Raw genomic sequence first — 12,790 nt, 5'->3', positions numbered from 1 at the left:
AAAATATATATATATATATATATATTTAGCGGTAACAAGGCTTACACTAAATGCTTTCACGATAAATTATGCCACGATAGATGTTGTATTTCATGTAATGGCTTCATTGTGTGTCTTTGCCAATATGAAACATGGGGAAAAAGATTATTTGAGATTTATTAAGATTTAGAATTTGCAAGTGGAAAAGAAAAATTTACCTTTTATTTACCTGCAATGATTCGTAATTTGTTTTTTATGTCATTTCACATTTCTCTTGATGTATATTTTATATTTAAGAAACTTTTTATCGTTTCTTTTATTTTTATTCGGTAGAATCCTGAGTTTTTAAATTAAGCATTCTTACATTCTTCTTGCAGCGATTCGAAATTATTTTCTCTGAAATTGTAATTTTTTATACCGTCGTTACAGCGAATGTATGATTAAAAAGTTGAAATTATTATTTTTCATTATCTGAATAGATTTTATTTTTGTCACTCGAATCGTGAAATTTTTTAAAATTATATTTTTACGTAATTTAAATTTGGAAAAGACCGATTTGTCACTTGATGAATAAGAAATTAAATTTGAATGTGCACTTAACTAATTGATCTGTTCAATTTGTTTAATTTAACTATTTCTATTTATATTTATAATTTCAATCAAGTTTTTTTCTAATCAAATCATTATTCTTTTTTTATTTTTATATATTGATGTAGCAAATTAAAAATATTCTATATTTCACAATATAAAATATATAAAAATACCTAACAAAAATCTTTTAGATTACAGAAAAGTGTAATCATTTGAATAATTTCTTCTAAATGTAACTTCTTAAATATTTTTATTTTATATTACATAAATCCAATTCTAAGAAAAAATTTTTTCATCGTTTTTTCAATATTTAAACAACTTTTTGTGAATTTTCATTGATGCATCATTTAATAAATCTCCAAGTAAACCAACTTAAATTATGATTTAATCTACAAATAAAAATGCAAAATGTAAATGAAATTTTATAGGTAAATTTTATCTGTAAAATTTATTTACGAAAATAAAAGAATAAAAATATAATAAAGAACGTAAAACATAATATCCAATATCTAGAGTACAATATCGGTATCTTCTACATATCTAGGTCATTGTATTCTAAAATTGAGCATAGTAATTACTGCATAATGATTTATTCTTTACACTTTTTCAGCATATAATAACTTATAGATTTAATATTTCAAATTTTTAAATAACTCGTGCAAAAAATAAAAGAAATTAATCCTAATAAATAAATATTAACAAACAATTATATCTAATAATCAATAAAACAAGAAATATTTTAACAAAAATGAGAATATACGATGAGATATCTTGATTTCTATGTTTTTTGATATTCATGTTTCATTAGCTTGAAAATACAAACGAGATATCATCTATCTCGAAGCATCCATTTGAAATTGTAATATTTTTCGAAAATATTACTTTTCCCCTAAATTATCTTAATCATTGTAGAGGCGAATTTTTTCCTTTCATTACGATATTTTAAAAGGGAACATAAATAATAAGGGGAATATTTTTCATCCAATCAAATTATGTAGGACATACGACTGCGTCGTATTTAACGTTGATGAGATTTTTTTGCCGTTTGATAAAATTCCAGTTTTTAAATAGTTCGCATGACACGAGCCTTTCGGAATGCTTCATAAAGGCTGACATCGAATATTTATTCACAACCTGATGCTCCCATGCATCGATATTTGAACCAAGCAAGAACCCAATGTGAGCTTGCTTAGGATTTGTTTAGGCCTCGGTTGGCACGAAGCCACTCTTGAGAACACAAGATTATTATATGGAGGAGGCATCCCCTGTGACCATACTCGCGAAATCACCTGGCCAATGATCGAATTTCATCTTGAAATTGTTCTTGAATCGAATGTCGATACCGATCGTGTTTGGCTAGATGCTAGAAAGATGGAGGATAAAAGCTTGTTTTTATTCTTATGTAAACAAGAAGGTAAGGAAAGATAGTAACAGCAGATTATTATTTTGTTATTTGAAATATTTTTTGATCTAAAGAGAAATATTCAACATATGGAAATTTTATCATTATCCACTAAGTTCCATCTTTTATATTACTATTTTATATTTTAATATTTTAATTTGATGAAAATTCTTTTACAAGATAAACTGTTTAACATAGTTTTCACAAGATTTTAAAACATTAAATCTTTTTTAAATAAAAGTTTTGTAAAGTTTCAAGACTGAAATGCGATAGTAGAGCAATAAATAAAAGTGATGGATAGCTCAATAATTTTTATTTGCTCTTTGATAAAAAACATTTTTCACTCAGAAAAATAAAAAATATCTTCCGTATTAATCAATAAACTATTTTTTTTTTTAATTGTAGAATTGTAGATATTCAACGCTTTTATTCTTTTCAATTATTCTCTTTTTAATCTCATGAAATATAAAATACAATAATTATCAAAAATATGAAAATTTCAAATGATCCAATATAAATTAATCTTGATTCCTATTTTTTTTTTATTATCTTTATTACTCATATTTTCATATTTTTTAATTTGTAACAAAACATAATTTCAATTTACAAAGATATAATTTTACTTTTAAAAATTAAATTTCATTCTCCATTTTTCACAAGAGAAAAGGAAAAAAAATATCATTTTTTTTCTATATTACACACAAATATAAAGTATAATTATATTCAACTCTAATAATTTTTTACAAACAAATAATATAATCTTTATCCAATTTACTTTTATAAAAAACAAATTTTTCAAACTAGAAATCATTATATTAAAATATAAAATACTGATTCGATACATAAATGCATCTCTTGAAAACTTTTTTTTAATTTATGAATTTTAATTTTTTCTAAAAATTCTAACATAAATATAACATGTATTATTAACATACAATACCATTCTTAATATCTTGTACAGATTTTTTTATATTCAAATTCTTCATAAATATCCACAATCTAATGATAATAATCTATAACAATCATGTTTCCTTTTTCTCGATCAAAACACTCGATTAGATTCAGCCTCTTTCAAAGTAAATTAAACGAATTAATTAAGCAATATGATTTAATAAAACGAGGAACACATTTTACTGCAACGTAGACTGCAAACCTATCCTTGCGCAATTTGCAAATGTACTAGAAACCAAAACCATGTGTCGATGCACGACCGCTGTGCTATTGGCACAATAGGACCGGATACGGATACAGAACTATATTTTGATTGGAAAATACATTTCGAACGACGCCATTGAATCGATCGAAGGGATCTTCGATACCTTGGAAACTGATGTTTCAAATTGTTGACCTTTTCGTAGGAAAGGGAAAAAAGAGAGACGAATTTATATCGCGCTATTGCGCATTGCAGAATAATCAAAGAAGCCTGTTTCTCTACGTGAAACGGTTTTCCACGAAATCGATACGGAGGAAAGTCAACGAGGCGCAATTTATTCTATTCGTCTCTTCGTTACCTTTGTCAGAGAATATTTTTTATTACAATTTTTTGTAACGCATCTCGAATTTCAATTTTTTTCAAAATTGTAATTCACGTAATTTCTTCGTGGATGAAAATATTTTATTAATAGAACTGTTATTAATTTTATGAATTGAGAGCAAGTGTCTTGATATATTCGGATAAATCCAAATAAGTAAATTGAACATTTAATTAATTGGAAACCAAGTATGAAAATTAATCGAAATTCCATTGTTGATAATTTTATTTCAATGTGGTTTCTTTAATTCGATTTGAAATATAAGGAAAGCTTCATATTTGAGATATCACAAAAGAATATCAAGATATTTGGATTGAAGTATTAAGAAATTGATATTTATATACGTTAAAATTATTATTATGAACTTACAAATTATTTTTATTAAATAACTTTTAATTTGTAAAGCAAAATCATTTAAATTTTAATCAAATAATATAAAAATCGTAGCAATTTGACTTGAAAGATTCTCGATATAAATGTAATTTAAAAGATAATGTGAAATTTTTATAAAAATTTATAATATCTTTTTTAAAAAATTATGAAATCATTTGAGTTTGAATACAAAAAAAATATTAATTTTTATAAAAAAAAGAGAGAGAGAGAGAAAAGTTAAATACTGAATTGACACGCTTTTGAAATGAACATCAATATTACGTACAGATATAAAAGACCGAAGAAAAGAATGGAGAAATTGGATGCAATAAGCATAGTTAAGTGCTCCTTGTTTAAGAATCGATATAACTTTCTTAGTGTCGGGATCAAACTGAACTGAGTTAGGGAGAACAAATTGTGAAATTTGTAACACTTTTTAGGGAAAACGTGATATCTTTGCCATTATTGCATCTATGACCACATTTGCAATAATCTTTACTTTTATTCTATCTTTATTTTATCTTTACTTTAATTTTATTTTGATAGAATTGTGAAATCATAAAATTTTCACATTATTGTAATATTGATATGCTAATTAAAAAAATATGTTCCAATTCCTTTTAATTTTTATTTCTAATTAATATAATATAATTATATTTTTTACTTTGCACAAGTTTCATGCATAATAAATGGGTAAAGCGAGAAACAAAGTATCTGAGGATAAATAAAATGATTGAATATTCTTTCTTTTTCTAATAATAAAAGATTGGATATTTCTTTCATCTTGTCCCAGTATTTCAAAGTGTCCAACTTGAATAAAAATTTAAATAATGTGAAACAATTATTTCTTTTTTTGATGTTTAATAAAAGTAGATATCTATAAATTTCATATAAATAATAAAAGTTAACCTTATATAATGTTCTCAGAGATACTTTTGATATACAAATTTTATTTATTATGTATATATTTAAATAATTTGCATAATTAATTATTCATTATTATTCAAGACAATAATTATCATATTATAATTATACAATGTATAAAAATGAAATATTTTATAATATTTTAAAATAACATTAACATGTAACAAAATATTTATAATATTAAAAATATTTCTAATAAATGATGATTCAAAATATTTGTTATTGATATCAACATACAAATATTGTATCCAGATCAATATTTATCGAGAAAAAAAGAAAAATAAAAAAAAAATTTCAAATATATATGGATTCAAAGTAACGTTACAAAAAAACAAATGCAAAATTATAAAATAATTATTTTTATCTATGATTTTTATTTATTTTTTATCTTTAAAATTATGAGATAATCCGATATAATTTTTCAAATTATTGTTCCAAAAAAAATTATGAATTAAATTCATTATTTTTGAAAATAAAAAAGAATGTATAAATTACGATATGTACGAAATTAAGGAAAATAATGACAATAAATTTCAGAGATCTAAAAATTAAGAGATTAACGTGAGATTGACGGATCTTAAAGAAATTCAGGGAATGACATTACCGGTGCAATTTGCTTGGATTTAACGATTGGAAAGAGGAAACTCGAGCTTATTCGTCCAGGAAATAAGGACGCAAATGAGAGCACAAAGTGGAAGAAAGGAAATAAACCGAGCCTCTTGAACTGATGATCGAACTTTCGAGCCTAACGTTAGTCTCGTTCAAGAAGATGGAGATATATCAATTCCAACAATTTAAAGAAAGATGGGAAGATAATTGAAAAAATTCGATTTATATTATAATTTCAAATAATTTTTAAATATCAAAGCATTTAATATACGTAATGCAAATGAAAGAGAGATTCCAAATTTGAAAAATAAAAAAATTCGATTTATATTATAATTTTGTTATTCGATTAAAATATTTCATAAGAATTTAATAAGAATATATATATATATAGAAAAAAGAAATGATGTGGCGATGATCTGAAACGAAAAGAGCGTATAAAATTTGAAATTTTTCAAAGTAGAAATTTCAAAATTATCAGAAATATTATTAAATTATATTTCTTTCATTATTCTCTTGTAATTTGATAATTAAATATTATATTCGTTCTTTATAGACAACAATCTGAACAATGCAAAATAATATATTTTAATACCGAATTAAAATAAATAATTTTATCCATTCCCTATTTTGTGAAACTACTTTGTTAAAATTTATGTCACATGAATGTAAATATATATTTAAATTTAAATATGCAAAATATATGGTATGACGAAACATAAAATATTTAAAATTAAGTATTTGAAATTTTTTAAAATAGAGATTTCAAAATTATCAGAAATATTACATATTAATTAAATTATATTTCTTTCATTATTCTCTTCTAATTTGATTTAATAAAATTAAATATTATATTCGTTCTTTATAGACAACAATCTGAACAATGCAAAATAATATATTTTAATACCGAATTAAAATAAATAATTTTATCCATTCCCTATTTTATAAAACTACTTTGTTAAAATTTATGTCACATGAATGTAAATATATATTTAAATTTAAATATGCAAAATATATGATATGACAAAACATAAAATATTTAAAATTAAGTATTTGAGGTTTCATTTCTCCTATATTAATAAAAATGAGAATTTTTAAAACATATGAAACTTGTGAAAATTGCTCGTTGGAACGGAATTGTCGTGTTATGCTTTTTCGATGCATTTAAGAGCATAGTTATCCGGATCTCATAAAGAAGTATTAAAGATTATCGACGAGTTGACAATATTGTTTGAAAACTCGTAAAATATATATATATATATTAGGTCAATTGTAGATAAATAACTCGTGCTCGATCGCGCGAAAAGCTTATTGTGTATCCGATATGCATACGTGTTTCGTTGCTCTGACGAGAAGGCTTAAAACACGGAGAGATCTTGACATCGATCCACGCGTAGTTTCTCGTCAATGTTGGAATAATATTTGCTTGGGTATCGATTCGGCGGTAAAAAGCGATACGTAAGAAGACGTGGAAGAAAAGTAATCAGTGACACGGTTCACTTCGATCGATTTAAATAACCTGTCGGTTGACTTTCGATAAATTTTTTCTCTCTCGATTTATTTATATTCAAAAAAATATTACAATTAATTATATCCATAAAATTCTCATGTTTCTGAAAAAAAAAATATAAAACTTGGATGGAAAAGTTGATTATTCTAGATTAATTCTAAATTTTTCTTTTTTCCAACAATCCCTCAAAATTATCCACAACTCCGCTCTATTTTCAAAGAAAATATTCCCAACGATTAAAATACTTTAATTCTTTTCAAGCTTCAAAATTCATCTTCTCCTCTGACGAGAAAAGAGAAAAAAAAAATCTCAAGAAAAGACTGAAATTTATTTTTCCAAATCATTGCACGATGATTGAAAAAAAACTATGAATAAAATTTACCTTCGGCCGTGGTTAGCTCGGGCGGCTCGGACATGCCGAGCACTGACCGATCCTGCACGATCCAGCACGATACGAGTAGGACGAGGACGAGCCTGACTTCGTGTCCCAAGCTCCTGGAGGCGGGCACGGAGGACGTGGATGACGGCAGGGACGCCGTCGCGTCGACGGCGTCTGTGGCGTGCATCTTCACGACTGGCCCTTGCACGCGGCCTCTTCTCGACCCTTCTCTACACGTCTCTTCTCGCTCTACCCGCGCCCCTGTGCATGTACGCATACAGTGGTACGCACCTGCACGCAGGTCAAGCCTGCCGTTACCCACTTCCGGTATCACATATCCCCGCAATCAGGCCGCGTGATCGATAGCACGCGCATAACTCTCCGCACGTATCCACCACAATCCCAACGGAAAGGGATGCGATCGAAAAATGATCGTGGAGAAGAATATCGACGAATATTCCTCCTCCTTCCTTTTCTGTAATTCACCCTTAACCGTCCTGTAACTCGTACCGGCTCCTGGGAGGGGGAGAGGGGGAGGGGAAGAGTTCGTGGACACGTTTTACCGCAACCACCACCACTGTCACCACCACCTACCGCCGCTCCTCCTCGCCGTTTCAACTCATGGGAATAGAGGCACACACGGTAGATTCTTAGCTCTATTTCCTTCTTCTATATTTTCTTCTTCGCTACGTAAGATCGATTCCTGAAGAGAAACTTTCCCTCTCACCGTTTTTCAATGAAATGAGAATTGAAGGAGAGAACAACAAATGTGTTTTTAACAACCGCGCGAGTATATTCGTCCGTCTTCTCTCCACGCGGACTTGCCAGCGATACGGAGCTGGCAAACAACGACCGAATCCGTCAGGGGTTGGCCGTAACGCTAGGGCGCCGACGTCCTGCGCAATGTGCTTTTCGCTTTCCTCTCGCCTCTCCCTCTCCTGATCCCTGAGCCGCAATCGTCGCAGGGGCGCAGAGCCCCTGAGTCATTCCTCAACGTGGAACGAAACGTACGTACGTTCTATGTGTGTTGCTTTCGTGCAGAGCAACGTAAATATGCATGACTGTGCACGAATGTACGACACGTCTTCGAGCGGGCGATGAGGTTATGTTGTATGAAAACGTGTCGAAAACCTAACCTATGCCGATATTTACCGAGATACGCTGGCTAAATAAATAGATGGATCGCGTTAAATGACGACTGTGGAACGATAATTTTTTTTCTTTCTTTTTTCTTTAATTAGAATATTACATCGAAAAGAAATGAAATGATTGTGGATATTAAACAAATTCTTTTTAAATTTAATCACACACTATCAAATAACAAAATGCGTTTTACATTTGGACTACGCCAGTAAACCTAAAAATTCAACTGAAGCCATCTATGAATGAAATCCGCAATTACTTAGTTGCCAACCCAATAGATATTACTAAAATATCGGTATAAACAAAAATCTAATTTTAGTGGAAATTCTGTACAAATATAAATATATTTTATTCTTTTATCTTAACAATACTGTGATACTTTATTTTTTTAAAATTGAAATTTTCTGTAAAGAGTTTATTAGAAATTATATATGCAATACAAAGAATTACTATAGATTTTTTTTATTATAATCAAGTGCTTTTATCATATTCAAACTTTCAAATAAGATACAAAGATTGAAAAATTGATTTTTTTGATATATATATATACTATATACACTTTAAGCTTAAACTTCAAAAAAATTCGTGAGAGACGAATTCGTAGTCTCTTGTCTGCAGGGCTCAATCTTTCACACATGCAACACACATTCGCGTCACGTATCTACTATTGTTCAATCTCCGTTTCTATAGTTCAAGGCGTCTTTCTAATATACGTATCGCTCAGAATCGGCGTTCTTTCACACGTTTGTCAGTTGTTCGATGTAATAAAAGGTTTTTTTCTTAATCTCTTTGAGCTCGATTTGAACTTTTGAATTTTCACCGATATTTTTCACACAGTTGTCACGTTTTTCTTCCTTTTTCGTCTCGATTCGCATCAATCATTACTCCCCACGGAAAAGTATTGCAAAATATAGCAAATGATCAAACTTGTCAAAGTTATCGATAAAAATCGTATTATCGCTGCACAAATGGTTTTATCGATCGAAGGGATATTTCTCCAATTTTGTAACATCGAATAATGAATCTCGACTTTTATGAAAACTGCATAATTAATAGCCCGTTTCTGTCAAAAATTTATACAAAAATTACTAGAGCTTGGATGCAGCATTAAACTTTGAACAAAAATATGTTTGAAGTAATCTTTAATAAATGATGGATTATAGTCATTTTCATGAACATTGAGATTTTATATATCAGATCATAGATTGTATCAAATACTGTTTAAAAAATTAAATTAAAAATATTTTAATAATGAATATTATTGTTAAGTAATTAAACTTTTTGATTATATGATATTCGATATTTTCTAGGCAATGTCTTATCTTATTTTTGTAAAAATATATATTTTTAAATAATTCTCAATATCGAATCATAGTTATAAATGAATTCTTCGTCAAAAGAATCATTTGAAAATTTTTCATTCAAGAAACTTCTTTGAATACACATGTAAAAATATTTTATATTTTTAATATATTTAAATAAAACATTGAGATATGTGATCAACAATAACTTTTCGTTCTTAAATAAATAATAAATTATAAATTTTCATTTTAACAATTATAATGTCATTGTAAACTCGAAAAGAAATATTGCTAAAACGATTAAAAAAAACTACAATTAAAATATTATCGTTATATTTTCATCAATTATAAATTATAAATTTTTCAAATTTGTACAACTCGATAACAAAGATAAATCTTAACCTAGAAAATTGAATATTTTAAAACTATTCCCATATTTTGGAAAACGTGACTCGATATCAATTATAAAATAAATTTTGCTCCTTGAAAATCCATTTCATTTAGATCCATCGAATGGATCCTCCATTACTTCTGCGACTATCGTCCAATAGTTCGAAATCGACTCGGATCCAAAACTATTTAAAATCGTGAAGTCTATTGAGAGATCTGTTTGAAAGTTATCAAGCCTCCCTTACAGAGACGACCCACTTTTACCGAGCAACTAACTTACGTAACTCACATATCTCACGATCCTTTTGCCAAGGCGTGCTTGGTTCCATTAACGGCATCCGGCGAGGAAAACGACGAAACCCTCTTTGGATACGTGTGGCAATCGTTCCTGTTTCTGTATCAGTTTACGTGTCTCAGCACGCGGCCGGTAATCGCGGCTCCTTAAACATCGGAATGAGAATTCCCTTCCGATGCATTAAATGTGACGCCATCTACGAGAATTTACACGATTTTTCTCTTTTTTTCACGGATATAAAAAATATTTTGCATTTTCCATTATTGACGAGATAATTTTTATACGAGAAATTTCTTCCTTCCAGTGAAATCTAGTAAGATCTTTGAAAAAAAAAATTAAAATTTATTATTAAGAATATTATAAATTTTCTTTTTATAATAAAACTTATCTGAATTAAATTTTTTAATTTCCTTGAAAATTGTAATGAAATTGGAGTAACTGAAAGATTTTTTGAATTTAAAGAATATTAATGAAAAGAATGATATTAGAGTAATTAATGAACTAATTAATTAACAGCAATTTGTAAAACTATATTTTAAAATTCCGATGCATTAAACGTGACGCCATCTACGAGAATTTACACGATTTTTCTCTTTTTTTCACGAATATAAAAAATATTTTGCATTTTCCATTATTCGCTTTGACGAGATAATTTTTATACGAGAAATTTCTTCCTTCCAGTGAAATCTAGTAAGATCTTTGAAAAAAAAAATTAAAATTTATTATTAAGAATATTATAAATTTTCTTTTTATAATAAAACTTATCTGAATTAAATTTTTCAATTTCCTTCAAAATTGTAATGAAATTGAAGTAACTGAAAGATTTTTTGAATTTAAAAAATATTAATGAAAAGAATGATATTAGAGTAATTAATGAACTAATTAATTAACAGCAATTTGTAAAACTATATTTTAAAATTATAAAATTTGCATTGTAATCTTATTTCAATCAAAATTGTAAAATTTTACACATGTATATTAATTAAAACGTATTTAATTAAAAAGAAATAAAAAAAATCATTTCTAACGCTTTCTCGCGAATAAACAAAATCTTGCTCCATCGGATGTTGAAATTAGGTGAATTCCTCTGGGAAAGAACGTTGCGTAAATTTGTTGTCAAGCCTTGGTAAAGTGAATTTATCGCAAATCACTTCTCCAACTTGATCGTTTCTTAGGATAACTCGGAAGATTTAGAAATCTGAAAGCTTCGCTTGATGAATGAGCTGTTGCAAGAGATCGAGAAGCAATGTATCAAGGAATTCTTTTTCTTTATTATTACTAGCGATCAATTTTAAACACTGTTTAAAGGAAGATGGTAATTTCGACGAACGATATTTTGCAATAATGAGAAATCATTTACATAATATATCTTCATTACGTAGATCATTTATTAAGATTTTTTTCGCCATCTTGAAAAGTTCAAAGATTCGACGAATGATATTTTTAAATTTTCTTAAAATATTAAATTTCGATATAATATATTAAAATTGTATTGAATTTTTGACGATTCCTGAAAAAAGTTTCGAGTTAAAGACATTCATAAGATATTCCATACTGTTTCGGAATATTTTAAAAAGTCGAGGAAAAAATAAAAACTTTTAAAAACCACAACTAATAAAAAAATTACTTGGATATAAATGACCTAGTTTGACTATGGAAAGTTATAATTAATTATATTACGTGTTCTACGATAAACTAATCGATACATTTCTACGATACGATGAAATAGTAGCATACCATGCGATATAATATCTTAAAATTTTTACACGGGTTCACAAGCAAAGTGTCTCGTACTTAATAATAATGAAAGACGGTCGTAGATTACGTTTTAATTTACAAATTCAATTCGTTATTTAAAGAAAATAACCGGGAGAAAATAATAAATAACACAGGTAGGTAGCAATAAATCAAACCAAATTTTTATTACTTGAGAATGGAAAAATGTGTTGAATCTAAATCTGGTTTTAAAATGTATTTAAAAATTTTTTTTTTAAATATTTTTATCAAATGTTATATTATACATTATATATAATAATTTCATATATATATTATATATAATTATTATACATATTTGATAATAATATTATTTTTCTAAAATGGAATTTGATTTATTAAAGTTATTCTATCAAAAATAAAAAAAGTTTCTGACAAAAAATTTTGCTTAACGATTTATAAAATGTGACTGGTTTTTTTTAATAAAATTAAAAAGTAGTTTCTATAAATGACGTAAAAAAAAAAAAAACTCACTGCTATTACCAGAAACAGCATCATTAATATTTCATGAAAAACGAACGTTGAATGTCATATGAAAAAAAAAAAGAAAAATTGTATATATATATATATATACATATATACATATACATATA

General features: G+C 27.3%; 1 protein-coding gene across 5 annotated transcripts in view; it reads right to left on the bottom strand.

The window, feature by feature from the left end:
• The window catches only part of LOC552608, a 48,308-nt gene extending 39,660 nt beyond the window's left edge, over positions 1-8,648 (bottom strand). For all 5 annotated transcript variants that reach the window (XR_407451.3, XR_407452.3, XM_006557335.3 and 2 more), the window contains exon 1: positions 7,299-8,648. Coding sequence is in view for 3 of the 5 variants with exons in the window: in XM_006557335.3 (XP_006557398.1) it covers positions 7,299-7,572 (274 nt within the window). In the remaining 2 variants the exon portion in view is untranslated. The remainder of the gene's footprint in view (positions 1-7,298) is intronic.
• Between the last annotated feature and the right edge of the window lie 4,142 nt (positions 8,649-12,790).

This window comes from Apis mellifera, linkage group LG4 (genome assembly GCF_003254395.2).
Source record: "Apis mellifera strain DH4 linkage group LG4, Amel_HAv3.1, whole genome shotgun sequence".
NCBI classification, from domain to species: domain Eukaryota; kingdom Metazoa; phylum Arthropoda; class Insecta; order Hymenoptera; family Apidae; genus Apis; species Apis mellifera.
This window is presented reverse-complemented; position numbering and strand designations above follow the sequence as displayed.